The 23,847-nt window shown below is 40.5% G+C and overlaps 1 protein-coding gene across 1 annotated transcript; it reads right to left on the reverse strand.

Moving 5' to 3' along the window:
• Positions 1-1,389: 1,389 nt before the first annotated feature.
• Positions 1,390-23,713, reverse strand: haus3 (HAUS augmin-like complex, subunit 3). The gene is made up of 5 exons (XM_067982408.1): positions 23,605-23,713; positions 14,706-15,709; positions 8,829-9,271; positions 4,443-4,668; positions 1,390-1,855 (listed from the first exon to the last, which is right to left on the reverse strand). Exons 2-5 carry the CDS (start codon positions 15,618-15,620, stop codon positions 1,622-1,624), a joined length of 1,818 nt encoding a protein of 605 aa, XP_067838509.1. The 5' UTR covers positions 15,621-15,709; positions 23,605-23,713; the 3' UTR covers positions 1,390-1,621.
• Between the last annotated feature and the right edge of the window lie 134 nt (positions 23,714-23,847).

Below are 23,847 nucleotides of genomic sequence, written 5' to 3' on the forward strand. Positions count from 1 at the left end.
TCCTTCATAAATTGAAACCCTCTCTGCAGAAGGCACACTGGGGCTTTTTAAAATATATTTGTTCTCCGCCTATTGACAACGCTGATAAGGCTGCATTTATTGCCCATCCCTAGTGGGCCTGAGGGCATTAAGAGTCAGCCATGTGGTATGGTGCTGGAATCACAACAGCAGCACCGGTAATTCCAGTCCTGAACCATTAACATGGCCCAGGAGCACTCCTCAGCAAAGACCCATCCCCTGGCAAGGCAAGGAAATCTGAGCAAAGCTGCAGCTGTGGGTCTTGGGAATCAGGGCCTTCTTGCTGCTGATGGAAATTTTGAGCCAGAATACTTGAGTTAACTCTAAACATTATAGGGGAGAGGTTCCCCTGGAAAGCCCAAAGGCAAAATAAACAGGGTAGATATCCAGCAAAATAGGGTTCAACCTCTTCCTCCCTGTGCCAGGAGAAATGGGGGGGGGGGGGGGCAAAGGTCAGGAAAATCTTTCCCATTATTTCAGATACCTATAATACTATATTAATAATGGATCAGTACAAAGTTTTAGTTAGCCCTTATATCGTGCATGATCATTTATATAAGGATAGTTAGAAAAAGGTTTACTCAAAAAAAAAAGCAAACTTTTGTGACTATTGAGACATAAGGAACAGTAATCAGCTTGATAGATTTGCAATTATAGCTGCGAACAATAAGATTAACAAAGCACCCAAGTTCAAAGGTCATGAGTTCAAGTCTTAGTCCAGAACTTGAGCACATAATCTTGCCTGACACTTCAATGCAGCACTGCAGGAATTCTGCATTGCTGGAGGTGCTGTCTTTTGAATAATGATTCCCATGGCACTATTCACTATTCACAAAAGAGCAGTGGAGTTTTTCCTTTGTACTGGCCAACATGTACCTCTCAACCAACAGCACCAGAATGGATTAATGGGTCATTTATCTCATTGCTGTAGGACTTTGCTGTGTGCAAACTGTCTGCCACATTTGTCTACAAACAGCACGTACACTTCAGCAGTAATTCATTGGCTGTGAAATGTTTTGGGACATCTTGGGATGTGAAAGGTGCTATATAAAACCCAATTTTGTCTATACCATAATTACCAGCAAAACAAAATATAAAGCTGCCTCATGTCATAAATATAGAGTTGAGAATGCAGGGACCTCATTCAAATACCTTATTTATGTATGATTGTTAATCATGAAAAGTAAATATTTCTGCTCAATGTAACTCGAGGATGCTCAAATCTCTAGGTCACTAATAAGTTCTGCACAATAGAGACACAAGTCTACTGCTGCATTTTAATTGAACAGGATTAAAAACAAAGTATAGAACTCTGGCAAAAACCAGTCTGAAAAATTCTACACAAATACATAAATACAAAAGGAACACTGCTGAACATAGATGAACATTTTATTAAGAGCATAAAATGCTCGAACAGAATTCACATTTCGCCCCCATCATAAATCTAGGATTTTCTTTCTTCAGTTTTCCATGTATGTGACAGGCAACATGTTACTATACAATTTTCCATAGCTGTTCATGTTAGAGAAGTTATTATTCAGAGAAGCATTTTAAGCATGTTTCCACTAGGCCACCATCAAGTTTTCTGCTTGCAGGTTACACATCAACTCTCTAATCCAATGTTTTGAGCCCTCATTTTTCTCTCCAGATCCTCCAAAATCTTCTTCAGTTGGTCAGGATCTTGGAAGAAATAAACATAAAGAACTCTCTCGCCTTTAAGATTCAAGTTGCTCGCCAACATTTGCCGTTTTGACTTTATATCATCAGCTATATTCCCAATGATCTGGGGCAGTCTCTGTAATTGGCATTCCAATTTTTGAAGAGGTTCGGTCAAGTCCTTCAAAAGAAACAAAAATAATCAAAGCTTAGATTGGTGCCGGTGAACACTATGGTTAATCACTAAAAGGTCATTGAAAATGTATACTTAAAGCAGTACAGGTATAAATAATTACTATGGCAACATTTTGTCATTCATTTATTCTAAATACACAAACATTTTCTAGGGGTCAATTTTTGCACTCAAGGAGAGGAATAGAACATTTTAGTTAATCAGTATTGTGCACTCCTAAGACAGATAGATCACAAGCCAGATAGCAGAACTCTGTACTCCACCCCAACTCTGGAAAAGCACCTATATTGTGCCAGTGCCCTTTCGTTTTTTTTCTCATTTCAACCCCAGCTCTCCGTGGTCTCTTCGACCTCCTAGTAGAGCCAGATTAGGGTTAGTTTTGTATTGTCAACCATGTCTAATAGAAACGGTTTCAAATTTGATTCTTATTCAGATCCAGTAGCAAGAGACTTCCATCCTCTCATGTCTGGGAAGGATTTATAACCAGGTCTCAGCAGGCAAATCATAATATGCAAACCAACCAATAGTCCAGTTAGCAAGTTAGAATCATAGAAAATTTAAGGCACAGAAGGAGGACATTCAGCCCATCATGTCCACGCCGGCTGAAAATGAGCCACGCAGCCTAATCCCACTTTCCAGCACTTGGTCTGTAGCCTTGTAGGTCATGACACTTCAGGTGCATGTTCCAGGTACTTTAAATTTCTGCCTCTACCACCCTTTCAGGCAGTGAGTTCCAGACCTCTACCACCCTCTGGGTGAAAAAACTTTTCCTCAGTTCCCCTCTAATCCTTCTACCAATCACTTCAAATCTATGCCCCCTGGTTATTGACTTCACTGCTAAGGGAAGTAGGTCCTTCCTATCCACTCTATCTAGGCCCCTCAATTTTGTACTCCTCAATTAAATCACCCCTCAGCCTCCTCTGTTCCAAAGAGAACAACCCCAGCCTATCCAATCTTTCCTCGTGGCTAAAATTCTCCGGTCCTGGCAACATCCTCGTAAATCTCCTCTGTACAATTACACCCTTCTTGTAATGTGGTGACCAGATCTGTATTCAAGCTGTGGCTATGGAGGAACTGTATATCTTATATACTATGCCTCGGCTAATAAAGGAAAGTATTCCAAATGCCTTCTTAACCAACTTATCTACCTATCCTGCTACCTTCAGGGATCTGTGGACATGCACTCCAAGGTCCCTCGCTTCATCTACACCTTTCAATATCCTCTTATTTATTTTGTATTTCCTTGTCTTGTTTGCCCTCCAAGTGCATTACCTCCCACTTCTCTGGGCTGAATTCCATTTGTCACTTTTCTGCCCACCTGACCAGTCCATTGATATCTTCCTGCAGTCTACAGCTTTCTTCCTCACTATCAACCACATGGCCAATTTTTGTATCATCTGCAAACTTCTTAATCATGCCCCCTGCATTACTGTCCAAATCATTAATATATATCACAAAAGGCAAGGAACCTAGTATTGAGCCCTGCGGAACCCCACTGGAAACAGCCTTCGTGTCACAAAAACACCCGTCGAGCATCACCCTTTGCTTCCTGCCACTGAGCCAATTTTGGATCCAACTTGCTACTCTCCCTTGGATCCCATGGGCTTTTACTTTTTTGACCAGTCTGCCATGCGGGACCTTGTCAAAAGCCTTGCTAAAATCCATGTAGACTACATCAAATGCATTACCCTCGTCGACCCCCACCTTGTTACCGCCACAAAAAATTCAAATCAAGTTAGTCAGACACGACCTTCCCTTAACAAATCCATGCTGACTGTCCTTGATTACTTCGTGCCTTTCTAAGTGACTGTTAATCCTGTCTCTCAGAATTGATTCCAATAATTTGCCCACAACCGAGATGAGACTGACTGGCCTGTAATTACTCAGTCTATCCCTCGTTCCCTTTTTAAACAATGGTACAACGTTAGCAGTCCTCCAATCCTCCTGCACCACGCCTGTATCCAGAGAGGATTGGAAAATGATGGTCAGAGCCTCCACTATTTTGTCCTTTGCTTCTTTTAACAGCCTGGGCTACATTTCATTCGGCCCTGGTGATTTATCTACTTTCAAATATGCTAATCCCCTTAATACTTCCTCTCACTAAATTTATCCCATCCAATATTTCACTTCTCCTTAACTACAATGTCTGCATCATCCCTCTCTTTTGTGAAGACAGACACAAAGTATTCATTAAGAACCATACCAACATCTTCTGCCTCCTCTTGGTCTCTAATAGCCCCTACTCTTTCCTTAGTTATCCTCTTGCTCTTAATGTATTTATAAAACATCTTTGGGTTTTCTTTAATTTTATTTGCCAATATTTTTTTCAAAAAGGAATTTACATCACATCTGGATATTAAATACTGAGATCAATATCCATGAACTATTTCTGGTAAATTAGCTGTAAAATAATCTGCAAACCAACTATTGGTTGTATATAGTTCTGCAGCAAAACAAACCATTCCCGCTCCTGGTACATAAAATACATTGCAAATTTCATTCAAATCTGTATTTTCTGAATATAGGTACACTAAAAAAAGTTCTCATATTATAACCTAATTCCATGCAAAATTACCTCACAACGAAGTAAAAGTTGCTTGGAACCAGAATACATAACACCCTGAAGTTTCTCAATATCAGTTTCCAGTGCAGACCGGAGGTATGACTGCTCACGCATGGTTGTTCCCAACTGGTCCTTTAATGAAATATCTTCCTGCTGTAGATTTCTGGCTTCCTGTTCCAGACCACTGTACGTTCTGAACAGCTGCTGTTTGTTGTCTCTATCGAAAATCCGACAGAGTCTGAAATAAAGGACAAGAAAAAAATCATGTTTTAAAAGTACAACGTTTAGATGGAAGTAGAAAATAAAACACCACCCATTAATGCTGCAGCAAGCGGGTTTTCAAAAAGATTAGAATGCTTAAAATACAAGAAATTTTGTTTATCATTTTCACATACATTATTTTACATTTCTAAACATTGCATTTTTCCCCTACAAGTGAACATTGTCAACTTATGGAGAAAGTTACTACATTAAAATCAATATAATTTAGTTTCCCCTAAACATTTCTATGATTTATCTGTCTTTAATATCTTCAATGTACAAGATTTTCATTCCAGTAGTGAAACAAATCAAGCAAGGTTTGGCTAGATTTTCAAACTATTGACTATAATTGGATGGAAAGCTAACCCCTTCCCAGCAAACCAAAGACCAATAACATTGGTACATGCATGAGTTGTGTTCCATTTTTAAATGACTCACACAAATAGTGGCAAAGAATCAAGGCTACTACAATAGCAACAATGGAAGCCATTACAAGAACCAGGATATTTCCTCCATTAGAAGAAAAAAATTCTGGGCAAGCTACCTTAAGTTGCTCTTGTACACTGCACAGTGCTTTGTGCAGTAGTGAGCTAGAGGCTTAGAAACAAGTCATTTGCTGAATAGTATTTAGTAGGGTGGGAAAATTAAGTACCATCCAATAAGAAAAAGAAAAGATCCCACCATAAAACAGACATACTACTGAGTAATCTTGGATTAATAGAGTAAATAGTGAAAGATTGCTTTTGCCAGTTACCAAATTAGTAACAAGAGGCACACTCTGAGGAAGAGTAAAAGAACAAAAGGCAGAAGTTAGAAGACATTTTTCCACACAGGTTTATTAGAACATGCACTTCACGTGTAGTAGATTGTTGAAGATGCTACCTTTCGGTGCTCCATTGGAGATTGGTGCATAAGTTTAGAAAGCATGGCATAGCTAAAGTGCTTCTGAAATGGATCAAATATGGAGAAAAGGAAGCAAAGGTCATTGTATGCACAAATGGATTGGCCTGGAAGGAGTTAATTAGAATGGTTCCACAGGATTCAGTGCTGGATCCACTGTTGTTTACAATGCAAGTATAAATGACTTTGCATGAGGAAAGAAATGTGGCAGATGTCATTTAATATGAGCAAATGCAGTTATGAGATTGGAAAAGGATAATAGCTGGTTTTAAAATAAACCAAATATTATTCTACAGGACACAATAGAAGAGCAATTGGGGGTATTAGTAGATAGATCGCTGAAGCCATCAGCATAATATGCAGCAGCAGTGAAGACAGCAAACGGGATCTTGGGCTGTACAACCAGAGGAATAGAGCACAAATCTCAAAGTGATTCAGAGTTTGTAGAGTGTTGGTCCAGCACCACCTAGAGCAGTACCATGCACAATTCTGGTTACGGTATTACAAAAAAGGCATTGGAGAGCAGCATCCTAATTGATGTTGGGATTAGGTAATGTGGCAGTGTTCACATTGGAGAAAAAGGCTATGTGCTAAAGATCTGTTGAGGCTAAATTAATTGAAAATTTTAAAAACTGAGATGGATAGATGTATCCATCTCAGAGAGATGCATGGCTGTTAGGGAACTTGGGGAAATAAATAGTGATGTCTTGAGGAGTGTACATATTACAGAGAGGGAAGTGCTGGAAGTCTTAACGCGCATCAAGGTAGATAAATCTCCGGGACCTGATGAAATGTATCCCAGGACGTTATGGGAGGTCAGGGAGGAAATTGCAGGACCCCTAGCAGAGATATCTGAATCATCGACAGCTACAGGTGAGGTGCCTGAAGATTGGAGGATAGCAAATGTTGTGCCTTTGTTTAAGAAGGGTGGCAAGGAAAAGCCTGGGAACTACAGACCGGTGAGCCTGACATCCGTAGTGAGTAAGTTGTTAGAGGGTATTCTGAGACAGGATCTACGGGCATTTGGAGAGGCAGGGACTGATTAGGAACAGTCAGCATGGTTTTGTGAGAGGAAAATCATGTCTCACAAATTTGATTGAGTTTTTTGAAGGGGTAACCAAGAAGATAGATGAGGGCTGTGCAGTAGACGTGGTCTACATGGACTTCAGCAAAGCCTTTGACAAGGTACCGCATGTTAGGTTGTTACATAAGGTTAGATCTCACGGGGTCCAAGGTGAGGCAGCCAATTGGATACAAAATTGGATTGACGACAGAAGACAGAGGGTGGTTGTAGAGGGTTGTTTTTCAAATTGGAGGCCTGTGACCAGCGATGTGCCTCAGGGATCGGTGCTGGGTCCGCTGTTATTTGTTATTTATATTAATGATTTGGATGAGAATTTAGGAGGCATGGTTAGTAAGTTTGCAGATGACACCAAGATTGGTGGCATTGTGGACAGTGAAGAAGGTTATCTAGGATTGCAACGGGATCTTGATAAATTGGGCCAGTGGGCCGATGAATGGCAGATGGAGTTTAATTTAGATAAATGTGAGGTGATGCATTTTGGTAGATCGAATCGGGCCAGGACCTTCTCCGTTAATGGTAGGGCATTGGGGAGAGTTATAGAACAAAGAGATCTGGGAGTACAGGTTCATAGCTCCTTGAAAGTGGAGTCACAGGTGGATAGGGTAGTGAAGAAGGCATTCAGCATGCTTGGTTTCATTGATCAGAACACTGAATACAGGAGTTGGGATGTCTTGTTGAAGTTGTACAAGACATTAGTTAGGCCACACTTGGAATACTGTGTACAGTTCTGGTCACCCTATTATAGAAAGGATATTATTAAACTAGAAAGAGTGCAGAAAAGATTTACTAGGATGCTACCGGGACTTGATGGTTTGACTTATAGGGAGAAGTTGGATAGACTGAGACTTTTTTCCCTGGAGAGTAGGAGGTTTAGGGGTGATCTTATAGAAGTCTATAAAATAATGAGGGGCATAGATAGGGTAGATAGTCAAAATCTTTTCCCAAAGGTAGGGGAGTCTATAACGAGGGGGCATAGATTTAAGGTGAGAGGGGAGAGATACAAAAGGGTCCAGAGGGGCAATTTTTTCACTCAAAGGGTGGTGAGTGTCTGGAACGAGCTGCCAGAGGCAGTAGTAGAGGCGGGTACAATTTTGTCTTTTAAAAAGCATTTGGACAGTTACATGGGTAAGATGGGTATAGAGGGATATGGGCCAAGTGCAGGCAACTGGGACTAGCTTAGTGGTATAAACTGGGTGACATGGACATGTTGGGCTGAAGGGCCTGTTTCCATGTTGTAAACTTCTATGATTCTATGATAGATTTTTGTTAGGCAAGGGTATCAAAGAATATGGAACCAAGGCAGGTAAATGGAGTTACGATACAGATCAGCCATAATCTAATTCAATGGCAGAACAGGCTCAAGGAGCTGAACAGCCTACTCCTGTTCCTATGATCCTAAAAGTTTTTTTAAATTTGTGCCCATCCCTAATTTCCATGAGGGCTTAAGAGTCAACCATGTTGGTGGGACTGGAGTTATATACAGGTCAAATTAGGTAGGGGTGGCAGGTCCCTCCTTGAAGGATATTAATGACAGTTAGGTTTTTACAACAAAACAGCAAATTTCATGGTAATTTTTCTGGTGCCAGTCCATAAACAGAGATTTTTTAAAAATTCAATTTCATAACTTGCCATTTGGGGATTTGAACTCATGCATTTGCTCAGGTGGCTCTGTAAATGGTTACCACAAGGTTTGCAAGATCATCCCACCACGTTACCCACAGGGGGAAGCATCTTTCCTACCCACCCTCAATTGACTCCGACCGGGATGGTCTTCACAAGATTTTTATTTGCTCTTGGGAGGTAGGCAAGGCCGTATTAATTGCCCACCCCTGGCTGCCCTAAGTCCACCATATCACGCAGGACTGGAGTCACATGTCGGCCAGACCAGGTACAGGGTCTCTTCTTTGAAGGACATTAGTGAACCAGTTAGGTTTTTACAACAATCCAGCATCTTCTGTGATCATTTTTTTTTTAGTCTGCTAGCTCATAAATTACTAAATTTATTGAATTCAATTTCACAACTTTCCATGATGCGATTTGAACTCTTAATCTCTGGGTTGCTAGTCCAGTAACAAAACACCTAGGTTAAGCATAAGTAAGCAAGAAATTGAACCCACAGTCTTTCTATTGTATATTTTCAACCTTATTTTTACCTGACAGTAGAGGTATCGCTTGAATCAATTATGTTTCGTTGTTTACTGCTTGGTGATAGAGACTGATCAGACAGCATCTCTAAACGTTGAAAGAGGTCTCCCCTGCTTTGTTCAAGCTCTGCGGTCAGATTCTCAAGCTGTCGGTGGACATCTCTGTGTTTACACAATTCCATTTCATACGCTAGCTGAAGAAGTTCAAATCGGGTTTTCTGTCTGATCAGCTGGCTTGCAACCTGATCCTGCTTGGAGGTATAGTAGTCTTGGCGAGACATCTGCAGGTCAAAATTTCCCTTCACCACAGGCATATTCAAGAGTTGCGCATTCTCCACAATCAGATCAGGAAGCTCCTTGTTAATTAGGTGCTCCACGTGGACATTTATCGGAATCAGTTCTTTGGTTAGACTGTTCTTCTTGGCTTTTGCACCATTTACGTCATCAATCACCTATCAAAAAATTGATCAAACTACAGTTTCTATAACATTTAAAGTTACAGTTGCTCCCAATATTTCACACCAGTTATATGCTTTTAGTTCCTTATTCTCTTTTCCCTCCCAACATTATTCCCTAACAACATGTCATCTGTGCATTTTCAGCCAAAGTTATTTAGAAAATTACAAGCGTCTTTTTTTAAAAAAACATTCTCTCCTGAAGGCAGTGATTCTGCTGAAGTAGAGTGCCACTGGTGCTGGTAGATCTCAAACTAGTGATCATTCAGCCTGTACACACTTCACCAGTCTAAACAGAGCCCTTTCCATAGTACATCAACCTAAATTTTCAACTGTGGCGGCATTCTCGCCTCTAAAATCAGAAGGTCATAAATTAAAGCCTCAATCCAGGTATTGAGCATGTAATGTAGGATGACACTTCAGTGTAGTACTGAGACTCCTGCACTGTCAGAGGTGTCATCTTTCAGATCAGATGTTAAACCAAGAGGTGCCCTCAGGTGGACGTAAAAGATCTGAGAGCAAGGCAGCTCTCCCAGTATCCTGGCCAACATTTATTCCCTCACTAACACCATCAAAAACAAATGACCCGGTCACCGATCCCATTACTGATTGTGGGAGCTTGCTATGCACAAATCGGCTGCTGCGTTTTACCTACAAAACGGTGACTGCACTTCAAAAGTATTTCACTGGATGTAAAGCACTTTTGCAACATCTCAAGGTCATGAAATATGTAAAGTTCCAGCAGACAAGCTAGATCCACTTCAATAGAATCAGATTTGCAGCACGTCGAGAAGATGTGTAAGATTGCGCATTCACCAACCCTCAAATGTGATCTATGCAACGAGAGTGGAATACACTGTTCTACCCTAATTTCAATTTGTTGCACATGTGCTGCTTTAGACAGCTTCCCACCCATCAGTTAACATGCTTTGAATTTCTCTGCCAGGCTCTTCATCAAATTTACATTGTTGCACAAGTGAATAAAGACTGTTTATCCCCATAAAACCAGAAAGATTCAAGTTCCCATCTCAGCTCTATGTGAATCTACATGACTCCAACTAAGGTATTAATGGAGTGCTAGAATTGGGCTCAGCATTTTGAGCAGAGAAAGGAGGGGGGGGGAGGAGGAGGAGGAGGAGGAGGAGAAGGAGAAGGAGAAGTGAAGAAAGGCATTTCCCTGTTCCTGCCTGCTATCTGTTGACCACTGTTCAAAGTGCACTTGTGGATCTCAGTGAGGAAAGGGTCAGGCCCAAAGACTACGTTCATTGTCAACTGGTCTAGAGGCTCACCATCTAGACTAGAATATAAAGATTTGTTTCTTGGATGAGGGGCAAACAGAAAAAGTAATTCCTGTGAGCTTGTGAAACCGCAAGATGAAAAATAAAATTAGAAGTAGAACTTGACAATTCTTTTAAAAATAAAACGTTTTACCCTTGTATTGGATGGCTGCAGCTTACTTTCAAATCAAATTAATACTCAGTAATGTAGGAGTGCTAAATTTAGTCCAGTAATGGTCAACTTCAGCAATGCCACAGTAAAATATTATGAGGACTTTATTGACCTCCCAACAACGATCTCACTAAATGTCTAAAATATTGCCTACTGGGAAAGCAACATACTCCATTATGGCAATCAGAACTTGCTTGGCACACCGCTAAAGTTGAAGACTGGAACAGGGGAAATTGTTGTGGCTATCCTGATGAAACACAATCATTGGAATTTTTTTTTTAAAAAACAATAATTTTCATCTCATCTCAGTCCTTAAGGAAAAGCTCCAACATGATTTTCAACTTTCCTTGGGAGTATTTCTTTAATGCACTTACTGTTCTGGAAAAATCCACCCTCCACCCCACCCCACATAGTGGGATGGTTTGCCAGCAGCTGCAACTGCCACGGCAACGGCAACATTTATTGCCTCCGTAAACCACTGCAACTGCTGGGTGAGCACAATCCAGAAGGTATTTGCAACGTCTGTGTTGTGAGAAAAAAAAGTTTCTATTGGCTCAATGACTCACACCATATGTCACAAAGGCTGAAAGGCAGACATGGAGGCAAACAGAAATAAACACGTCAATGTATCAAAATGTAAATTCAAACGCCATCAGTAAAAGGAAAGGAGATAGTAGACAACAGGAATCGCAGACAAAGGATGAATTCTATTCTTAGGTCAGTGGCTTAATTAATAGGTATCCTACAAAGCTGCTGACTCCAGACAAACAGAAACTCCCACCTATACTCAAAACGCAGCAAGATTACTGCAATTGCATACTGCAACACAGTGGTAGGTTTTTAAGCTTATACCCATAATGCACCAAACCATAAGCTCCAACGAATGAGAGATTAATTTTAAAACAAGTAAAAGGGGATATCAACCAATACCACATCTGTCCATTTCTTAATGGCCAATTGAAGTTAGCTGTCTGCCTATTCTTTTGTCCAAGTAATGCTGCACAAGGATTGGCATCAGGGGATGAAAATTATTTTTTCTCCCTCCCAAAAAGGAGGGTAGCAAGAATATCAAAATTAACTTTGGGAATGACGTGAAACAGTAACAAAACGTCTGGCCATTTGCCAAAGAAACCAGATTTCATTTACCAGTGACTAATTAGGTTTTAGTCTAAATGGACAAGTTGATTTTAACTACAAAATTCCCTTTTTTCTTTAGTTTTAGCTCATGTTCAAAAACTACATGGTTTCCAGAAACTAAAAGTAGGCCAATATATAAAATGTCTTAAATACTTCATTAAAGCTGCACTTCTATTTCTGGTATCCAACAATTTCCTTTCATAGTTACTTTTTAATACTTTCTTTAAACTGAAAAGCAGCAAAACCTCCAAAATCTAAGTTTCTCCCCCTGAAAAAAATTAACTGACACAGTTCATGTTACCATCACAGCCTGTGAAATTATTCAGAGCAAACAAGTGCATGCCCAAGAGGACGAACAACAGCCATAAACAAAGGCCCATCAAATGGCTCAGCAAGTATTCCATCCTGGAAAGCAACCAATTCAATTCTCAAACTGTGCTGAGTTACCTGATGTCAACTGGGGATGAAACATGGACACAATTAGTCCCAGCACCCCAGGGGAGAAATAAACTCAGTTTATACAATAACCTCTGCTAAAACAGCATAAACACGGATGTCAAGAGGACAGGATCAGGTTTGCCTGTCCGATGCCAATTAATTACTTTTGAAGTGTAGTCATTTTCTCGTGTAGGCATACGCAGCAGTCAATTTGCAGACAGAAAGGGCCCACAAACAGCAAATGAGATTAAGTGACAGTTAACCTTTTGGATCTAGTTTTATTCAATGCTTTCACTTTTATTCTTGATTTGGACTCAGGCATAATGAGCGTGACATTGAAATTTGCTGATAACACAAAAATTGGGAGTTTGCCAAACAGTGAGGAGGATGGTAAAATATTTCAGGAGGACAAAACACAGGTTGGCAAAATGGCCAGGCAGGTGGCAGATACAATTTAATGCAAGTGTGAGGTAATACATTTTGGGAGGCAAAACAAGGAATGAGAGTATATGTTCAATAGATAAATGAAGGAACAGAGCGCTCAAATACATAATTCCCTAAAAATGCAAGTAACAGGTAGATAAAGCACCATAAAAGTGGTCAATAGCATTTTGGGTTTTATAAATGGGGGCATAGAGTATAAGAGCAAAGAAGTAATCATAAATTCTTACATGGCAACGGTGAGACCAGAGAAATGTGGGTAGTTTTGGGCACATAGAAAGGGCATTAAGCTATGAAGTATGTGCAGTGCAGATTCATCAGGATGATGCCACGGATAGGAGACTACAGTTATGAGAGGAGACTTGAGATACTAAGACTTTTTTCCTGCTAGATCAGAGAACGCAAAGAGGAAATTTAATAGAAGTTATTGAAATCATGATGGGTTTTGATAGTGAATAAGGGCGGGCTACTTCCTCTGGCTGGAGAGTCATGGGGCCATCAATTTAAAATACTGGGAGTGCATAGAGCTGTTGGAGCATGGAATGGTTTGCCACAGGGAGTAGCTGAAACAGAAACAATTGTATCTTTTAAGAGAAAAGTAGATAAAATTTGAAACAGTAAAATATATGCACACAGAGCAAGGCAGTGGGATTAGCTTTGGATTGCAAAAGATAATGAGATAAATGGCTTTTCATTGATCTGTAAACTTCTATCATTCCATGATTTTTGAGGGTGTTGGTTGAGAGATAGGAATGTTGGCCAGGACACTCGAGAGTTGCCCGCTCTTCTTCAAAAAGCGCCATTGAGTCTTTTACATCCACCTGAATAAGCAAATGGAGTCTTATCACATCACATCCTAAAGATGTCATGTCCAACAATGTAGCAGTGCACTGAGTATCAGCCTAGATTGCATGCTCAAGTCCTGGAGTAAGGTTTAAACCCACAACCTTCCAAATGAGTGCTGAGCGTGCTACCACTGAGCTAAACTGACACCATTCTATTACAACTACATTCAAGTATTACATTGAAATTGTTTACCTAAACAAAAAAGCACATTAATATTGGATTAAAACATAGCCTCCCAATCTTCCTTATTAAGCTCTAAAGAAAATACTTGCCAAGCAATGGTACCACAAACATTTGTTACACGCTCACAGTGACACTATTTTAGCTGATCACATGCTTATACACAGTAGACATTTTATGCACTTGTTGCTGAAAATTAAAACCACAATTGACCAGCCCTTTCAATGTGCAATAGTCTACCAAAATTTGTTTTACAAGGCCAGCCAGCATAAATTTGTTCAGTAAACTTTGGTGAGGAAAGAAAGCCGGACAGCCAAGTACCTTTTTTATAACGGTACAGACAAGTGACACAATGGAGCTTCAATAAACCTTCCACCATACATGTCACAAGATAGCTATTGATGAGGACATCCATTCAGAGGCCTGGACTAATAATCCAGAGATTGAGTATTCAAATCCCACCATGGCAGTTTGAAATTTTGAATTAAGATTTTTTTTAAATCTGGAAATAAAAACTGCTATCAGTAAAAATGATCATGAAGCTGCCAGATTGTTATAAAAACCCAATCGGTTCACTAATGTCCTTTAGGGAAGGAAACCTGTTGTCCTTACCTGGTCTGGTCTTTATGACTCCAGTCCTACACCAACCTGGTTGACTCTTAACTACCCTCTGCAGTGATCTAGCAAGCCAATCAGTTGTATCAAACTGCTATTTGGGAAACTAGGGATGGGCAAAAATACCGGCCTTGCCAACATCCGCATCTCGAGAATAAATTTTTTTTTTTTTTTTTTTAAAAGCCCATCCTACATCATCTGCCCAGAAGGAACCCACATTCTTACCAAGCATCCAGTTATAAATACAGTTTACCAAAAAAAAAATTGAGGAAATAGTTGTAACAATTACTTTTCGTCAGATTCCAGTACTCAAAAAATATCCTACCTTTCTGTTTCGTATCGAGGAGATTAGCTGCTCCATATACTGAAGTCTAGCCTTGGTGCTCTGTTCCTTCGCTTTTGCCAAAATTAACTGTCGTTGGCTGCTGGTATATGCTGCTTGGATTCTAGCCATTTGTTGCTGATACTCCTTGCGTACCTCATTAGACTCTCCCTGTATAGGTTGCGAAGTTAAGTCCACTAGTTGAAATTTTTCTATGTCAGAGCTTTCAACCAGCTCCGCTATGCCTTTAAAAAGCTGTTTCTTTGTATATTCAGTGAGAGCTGCTGTGCATTGTTCTTCCTGTTGCAGATAGTTGTCCAATACAAGCTGTGACAGAAAGATTATAGGTTGCCCTGGTCTCCTTTCTGACCCACTGGAATACATAGCACTCAGCTGCTGAACCTCTTCAATTACCTTCAACAGAGTAATATTTAATTTAGCATTTTCAGCAGCCAAAAGTTCCTGTGTCTCTCTCAATAGTTTGGCACTTTCTTCCTCCTCATCTCTTAGTCTCATTGGCATATGATGTATTCCCGAAGCCATCAATTGCTGCTTATTTCGTCGCTGGATTTTAAGATTTCGAATCAACTGTAATGCCTTAACCTCCTCTTCCAATTCCTCTACCGTGATCTCTGACAGGTTGCCATATTTTGTTTCTGCATCTTTAGGACGTGTCTCCAAGGCCTGATCCAAGGCTTTCTGATCCAACAGACAATCTTTAGATTTAAGTTTTTGGAACCCGTTTAGCTCCTCTACAGTCAACACATTCTGTTCATTTATGCTATTGCAGAACCATTCCACAAATTTCTTTTCATCTCCAATGTCAAACCACCAATCAAAATGCTCCCCATTCAATTGATTGGCTTTAGGATAAGCAATTTTCTTTAATGTCTCTACAAATATCTTCCCACCACTCATAGTGGTTAGCACATTATTATTTTTTTCTGGGGTCTGAATGAAAGGAGTTTTTAATATATCCAACTGCAACAAAGTGGGATGCTGGATGTCTGTTTTAATCCCAAGCAGAAACAATATATTAACTTAATTTACAAAAAACAAAGAGCAGATCAGTATTTCTAAAATCAAAACAGAACCAGAGACCAAAGGGATCAAGTTTCACAGAGTTGCACTCACTTTGTAGATACCAATTGTAAACAATTTTACAACACCAAGTTAGTTATAGTCCAACGATTTTATTTTTAATCCCACAAGCTTTCGGGGGCTTTCCCCTTCCTCAGGCAGTGTGGAAAAGACAATTTCGAATCCTTTGCATTTTAAGATCACAGAACAAAGCCTGGTGATTACTGCCCGTTGCCAAGGCAATCACAGTGAGCAGACAGAGAGGTGTCATCTAAAAGGCCACTGAATATACAACCCCCCAAAAAAAGAGAGAGAGAGATAAGGAAGACAGTCAATGACCCGTTATATTAATTGTAAACAATTTTACAACACCAAGTTATAGTCCAGCAATTTTATTTTAAATTCACAAGCTTTCGGAGGCTTCCTCCTTCGTCAGGTAAATTAAAAACAGATAACATGTAACAATTTGTAGATACCGACAGTGACATTTCCCTTAATGGAAAAAGTGCCCATTTTCCTCTATATTTAAACAACAACTAAAAGAAATCGCATTCTCACAAATCATACATTTCAAAGCCACACATTCACGTGATTTAGTCAGATCTTGAATTATGTTGAAAATTAGAGCATGTCCTTTCTCATGTCAAGATGAATTTCCCCATCACTGATCGTTGGAATGCTACTTGGAAAAAAAGATATCACTTCATGGGGACGCAAACACAATTACACTTATCAGAATAGGCCCTTCTGGCCATCAGCACTGACAGCGATCATTGTGAGGCCCAGTCGCTTCTAGAGAAGAATGATGAATCTCAGAAATTACAGCACAGACAAGCCATCCAGCCCACTGTGGCTGTGCTAACACTAATTGGAGCTACCTACTGCAATCACATTTCTCAACCCCATACAATATCCATTAATATCCTTTTCAAATACCTATCCAATTTATTTTTAAATTATTATATGTTCTAATAATTGTGAAATTTAACTTCCACCTTCATTCTTCCAGTGATAATCGTGAGTCTGCTGCCCCTTGTTACCAATTCAACAACCAATGGAGACAATCTTATTATTTACCTTCTCAAAATATTTCATCCTAGTTCTATTAAATTTCTCCCTATTCTATTCCAGCTAAAAAAAAACAAATTCTTTTCTTTTAGGGGAAAAGGTAGGCCAACCAAAGCCAGAGCTCCCTGGATGACGAAAGAGGTAGAGAGTAAGATGAAGCAGGAAAAAGGGGGCGTATGACAGATGTCAGGTTGGTAATACAAGCGAGAACCAGGCTGAATATAGAAAATACAGAGAAGTGAAAAAGGAAATAAGAGGGGCAAAGAGAGAATATGAGAATAGACTGGCGGCCAACATAAAAGGAAATCCAAAAGTCTTCTACAGGCATATAAAATAGTAAACGGGCAGTAAGAAGAGAGGCGGAGCGGATTAGGGACCAAAAAGGAGATCTACGCATGGACGCAGAGGGCATGGCTGAGGTACTAAATGAGTACTTTGCATCTGTCTTTACCAAGGAAGATGGTGCTGCCAAAGTCACAGTAAAAGAAGAAGTAGTTGAGATACTGGATGGAGTGAAAATTGATAAAAAAGGAGGTACTAGAAAGGCTGACTATGCTTAAAGTCACCAGGTCCAGGTGAGATGCATCCTAGGTTGCTGAGGGAAGTAAGGGTGGAAATTGCAGAGGTGCTGGTCATAATCTTCCAATCCTCCTTAGATACGGGGGGTGGTGCCAGAGGACTGGAGAATTGCAAATGTTACACCCTTGTTCAAAAAAGGGTGCAAGGGTAAACCCAGCAGCTACAGGCCAGTCAGTTTAACCTCGGTGGTTGGGAAGCTTTTAGATACAATAATCCTGGAAAAATTAAGAGTCACTTGGACAAGTGTGGATTAATAAAGGAAAGCAAGCACAGATTTGTTAAAGGCAAATCGTGTTTAACTAACTTGATTTGAGTTTTTTGATGAGGTAACAGAGAGGGTTGATGTTGTGCATATGGACTTTCAAAAGGTATTTGATAAAGTGCCACATAATAGGCTTGTCAGCAAAATTGAAGCCCATGGAATAAAAGGGGCAATGGCAGCACAGATACGAAATTGACTAAGTCACAGGAAAGAGAGAATAGTGGCAAACGGTTGTTTGTCGGACTGGAGAAAGGTATCCAGAGGTGTTCCCCAGGGAGCGATACTAGGACCACTGCTTTTTATGATATATATTAATGACTTGGACTTGGGTGTACAGGGCACAATTTCAAAATTTGCAAACTTGGAAGTATAGTAAACAGTAAGGAGGATAGTAATAGACTTCAAGAGGACATAGACAAGCTGGTGGAATGGGTGGGCACATGGCAGATGCAATTTAATTGCGAAGTGATACATTTCGGCAGGAAGAACGAGGAGAGGCAATATAAACTAAATGGTACAATTTTAAAGGGGGTGCAGGAACAGAGAGACCTGGGGGTATATGTACACAAATCTTTGAAGGTGGCAGGACAGGTTGAGAAAGCGGTTTAAAAAAAAGCATATGGGATCCTGGGCTTCATAAATATAAGAGGCATAGAATACAAAAGCAAGAAATTTATGTTGAACCTTTATAAAACACTAGTTCAGCCACAACTGGCGTATTGTGTCCAATTCTGGGCACTGCACTTTAGGGAGTATGTGAATGCCTTAGAGAGGGTGCAGAAAAGATTTACAAGAATGGTTCCAGGATGAGGGACTTCAATTACATGGACAGACTGGAGAAGCTAGGGTTGTTTCCTTAGAACAGAGAAGGTTGAGAGGAGATTTGCTAGAAGTGTTCAAAATCATGACAGGTTTAGATAAAGTAAATAAATAAAGAGAAACTGTTCCCATTGGCGGAAGGATCAAGAACTTGAGGACACAGATTGGCAAAAGAGCCAAAAGGCGAAGCAAGGAACCTTTTTTTTGGAAGGGTGGTGGATGCAGATTCAATCGTGGCTTTCAAAAAGGAATTCGATAAATATTTGAAGGGAAAAAATTTGCAGGGCTACAGGGAAAGAGCAGGGGAATAAGACTAACTGGATTGCTCTTACAAAGAGCTCAATGGGCTGAATGGCCTCCTTCTGTGCTGTAACAATTCTATGATTCTAAAGTCTGCCTGCATAACTATTACCTCATGCCAGATCATCGACACAGATACCACCATCACACGAGAGGACACCACCCACCAGGTGCATGGTTCATACTCCTGTGACTCGGCCAACGTTGTCTACCTCATACGTTGCAGGAAAGGATGCCCCAGAGCATGGTACATTGGCGAGACCATGCAGACACTGCGACAACGGATGAACGGACACCGCGCAACAATCGCCAAACAGGAGGGTTCCCTCCCAGTCGGGGAACACTTCAGCAGTCAAGGACATTCAGACACCGACCTTCGGGTAAGCGTACTCCAAGGCGGCCTTCGAGACACACGACAATGCAAAATCGTCGAGCAGAAATTGATAGCCAAGTTCCGCACCCATGAGGACGGCCTCAACCGGGATCTTGGGTTCATGTCACGCTACACGTTACCCCACCAGCGAACAAATGTTATCTGTTTTTAATATAACGGGTCAGTTGCTGTCTTTTCTATGTTTCTACCTCTCTATCTCTGTTTTTTTTTGTTTGTTGTTTTTTTTGGTGATTTGTATATTCTGAGACCTGGCAGGTAACACCTGTCTGTCTGCACACTGATTGCCTTGGCAACGGGCAGTTGAAAAAACTGTCTATAATCACCAAGCATTGTTCTGTGAATTATAAATGCGACTTCATTTCGAGGATTTCATTTCCACATCGTTCACCTGAGGAAGGAGGTAGCCTCCGAAAGCTTGTGAATTTAAAATAAAATTGCTGGACTATAACTTGGTGTTGTAAAATTGTTTACAATTGTCAACCCCAGTCCATCACCGGCAACTCCACATCATTCTAATATATTAAGCGAAAGAGGGTGGCTAAGAGTAATGTGGACCTCTTAATGACAGGCGCATTATGGCAGGAAATGGCAGACTTACTAAATAGCTACTTTATATCGGTCTTCAAATAGACAATTGATAAAATACCAGAGATACAAGGAGAACTAAAAATAAATCAAGGGGAGGAACTAACTAGATTTAATATAAAAGTAAAAAAAAGGGCAAAAATGGAGAAATTAAAGATAGCAAATCTCCAGGGCCTGATGGTTTCCAGCCTAGGGTATTAATAAAGTAAGTGAGGAAATTGTTGATGCGTTAGTCTTGATCTTCCAAAACTCTCGATTCAGGAATTTTCCCTGTGGATTGGAAAACTGCCAATGTCACTCCACTATTTAAAGAAGGGAAGGAGAAACGAAGGAAATTATAGGCCTATTAGACTAACATCAGTTGTAGGGAAGTTACTGGAATCTGTTATTAGGGACAGAGTGACTGAGCATTTTGACAAATATGAGCTGATCAGAGAACTGGCATGGATTTGTAACAGGTAAGTCATGTCTAACAAAACAAGTTTGAGGAGGTAACAAATGTGGTAGATATGGGAGTGTCTATAGATGTTAAATATATGGACTTCCAGAAGGCATTTGATAATGTTCCACATAAGAGACTGTTAACAAAAATGAGAGCTCATGGAATTGGAGGCAACCTATTGGCTTGGAAAGGAAATTGGTTAGGAGATAGGAGACAGACTGGGAATAATGGGTATGTACTCAAATTGGCAGGATGTGACTAGTGGTGTCCCCCTGGGATCTGAACTGGGGCTTCAGCTTTTCTATATTTATAAGTGACTTGGATGAAGGAATAGAGCTCCGTATATCTAAAATCGCTGATGACACTAAGTTAGGTGGCACAGTATATAGTGTAGATGGGAGCAGAAAGTTGCAAAGGGACATTGATAGATTAAGTGAGTGGGCAAAACTATGGCAGATGGCATTCAATATGGGAAAGCGTGAGGTCATCCACCGTTGGGCCCAAGAAAGATAGATCAGAGTATTTTCTGAATGGCGAGAAGCTAGGAACTGTGGATGAGCAGTGATTATGGGGTCTAAGTACATAAATCACTAAAAGCTAGTGCACAGGTACAAAAAAAAATTTAAAGGCTAATGGAATGTTAGCATTTAACTCAAGAGGGCTGGAATATAAAAAGGGTGGAAGTTATGTTACAGATGTAACGAGCTCTGGTCAGACCTCATCTGGAGTACTGCCTTCAGTTCTGGGCACATTTCAGGAAGGATATATTGGCCTTGGAGGGGATGCAGCACAGATTCACCAGGATGAATACATAGAATTTACAGCACAAACAGGCCATTCAGCCCAACTGATGCATGCCAGTGTTCATGTTCCACACAAGCCTCCTCCCATCCCTATTCATCTAACCCTATCACCATAACCTTCTTTTCCTTACTTCCTCTTGTGTTTATCTAGCTTCCCCTTAAGGCTACCACAAGGAGTAGTTATTTGCATTAACTACTCCTTGTGGTTGCCAATTCCACATTCTAACCACTCTCTGGGTGAAAAGGGGCTAAATTATGAGGACAGGTTACATAGACTAGGCTTGTATTCCCTTGAGTATAGAAGATTATGGGGTGATCTAATTGAGGTGTTTAAAATGATTAAAGGATGTGATATGGTAGAGAGAGAGAAAGAAACTATTTCCTCTGGTGGCGGAGTCCAGAACAAGGGGGCAGAACCTTAAAATTAGAGCTAGGCCATTCAGGGGTGATGTCAGAAAGCACTTCTTCACACAAGGTAGTGGAAATCTGGAACTCTCCTCCAAAAAGCTGGTGAGGCTGGGGGTCAATTGAAAATTTCAAAACTGAGATTGATAGATTTTTGTTACATAAGGGTATTAAGGGTTACAGAACCAAGGTGGGTAGAGTTTAGATACAGATCAGCCATGTTCTAACTGAATGACGGAAAAGGCTCAAGGGGCTGAATGGCCTACTCCTATGTTCCAATTATTCTAGTAAATCTTCACTGTACGCTTCCAATGCCTCTAATATGTCCAGAATGGCATACATTACTCCAACTATGGTCTAGCCGATGTCTTATACCAATTTAACATGACTGCAAGAGTAGCTTATGTGAAAAAGAGTTGTCTCAGCTTTTATCTTCTAGATGTACTTTTGAAAAAACTGATCACCACCATCTTTTGAATGAAATCTGATTGGAGTGTTTCCTTATTCAACCAATGTGTACTCCTCTGGAAGATCTCTTATTACTTTACAAAAGGTTATTCAAATACTATGTTTCACAAGGTAGTTTGAGTTTTGGATTTGAATATAGTATTTGCAATTAAAGTATCATGAAATCAAGAGCATTTTTTTTAAAAAATTAACGTTAATTTAAATTTATTAAAAAGGAGCCATAGTTAGTTCATCTCCTCGGAGTGGGCAAAAATTATGACTTGATGGTAATAATAGCTAATTGGGTTACATTGCAACATTAGTGTTCTAATGATTTAAAGCAGAAATGTTATTGCCATAGTTGAGATAACATAAAATGCTTCAGTATTCTAGATTGAATGTACATATTTTTATGCTGAAACATTTTTCCATGGCAAATTTCACACTATTTTGAGCTCCTCTGCAAATCACTCCTTTAAAATAGCTGGAAGACACATTTTGTCTATCTACAATGAGGTAACAATGCTTAACAGAATTGAATATGCAAACAATTTGAAATTGGGAAAATTGTTAAAAAAACTCAACTCAACACTATAATAAGCCAAATTCTATGGTCAGTAAGCCTATCTTTTGAGATGTTTCCAACATTTTCAGTATTTTCCCCTTTTTATTTAGAATATATTTCTTATTAAAAAATCTTCATCTACACATACTTCCCGTCAATTTTTCCATTAGAAATTCTGCCATCCACATTTGTAATGGAAACTGGCTATGTAAACTTTGTCATGTTGTAAATATACCCATTCCTCCAGAGGCACTGCAGTGCTATTGTGAGTAAGAGGGTGCAATCACAATATGATAGGTTTACACACAGTTTTCATTATAAAATGTGGGCAAATAGATTAATTCCTGGGATGAGAGGGTTGTCCTGTGAGGACAGATTGAGTAGAATGGGCCTATACTCCTGGAGTTTAGAAGAATGAGAGGGGATCTCATTGAAACATATAAGATTCTGAGAGGTCTTGACAGGGTAGATGCTGAGAGGATGTTTCCCCTGGCTGGAGAGTCCAGAACTAGAGGGTCATAGTCACAGGAGAAGGGGTCGGACATTTAAGACTGAGGTGAGGAGGAATTTCTTCACTCAGAGGTTTGTGAATCTTTGGAATTCTCTACCCCAGAGGGCTGTGGATGCTGAACCGTTGACTATATTCATGGTAGTTGAGATAGATTTTTGGACTCTCGGGGAATCAAGGGATATGGGGATCGGGCAGGAAAGTGGAGTTGAGGCCGAAGATCAGCCATAATCTGATTGAACGGCGGGGCAGGCTCGAGGGGCCGTATTACCTGCTCCTGCTCCTATTTCTCACGAAGGCCCAGGGCCCCAATAGCCAAGTAACTGGCGGCCTCCCATTGGCTGGCGGCACAGAAATGGCGCGAAAGATCAAACCGGTGCGCGCGAGCCCGTCGTATGGATCTTTTATTAAAAAAAAAGAAAATCCACAAAGTCGACCGACCGCCCCCCCCCCCATATATCGAAAGAATCGATCGCCTTCACATTCACACAAACGTCCGTGTAAAACTCCGGCGGGATCGCCTCACTCTTCCCTTTCGTCCCCCTCAAGCCGGCAAGGCTCGAGCCGGCGACCAACGGGCGGACAGGCCTCAGGCCCACTCGACCAAAGCGGATGACAATGAATGAATGAAAAACCGATTCTCACCTCAGTCTCAGCTCATTCCCCGCTCAGCCAGAGTTTTCCTTTTTAGACATATAGATTATATATTCCTTTTTTTCCCCCCTCCCCTTTCCCCACCTCCTGTTCGCCGCTTTCCGTTAAACGCGCGAGCGCATTTTCAGTCGTACAAAACAAGACCGACGAGTTCGTCAGCGAGACAAGAGGAAACTCCTTCCATTTCGCATTATCGCTTTTTGTATTTTTTTTTTCGCTGCACGGGCTTGGAGG

Source organism: Heptranchias perlo, chromosome 4 (assembly GCF_035084215.1).
Source record: "Heptranchias perlo isolate sHepPer1 chromosome 4, sHepPer1.hap1, whole genome shotgun sequence".
Taxonomy (NCBI): Eukaryota; Metazoa; Chordata; class Chondrichthyes; order Hexanchiformes; family Hexanchidae; genus Heptranchias; species Heptranchias perlo.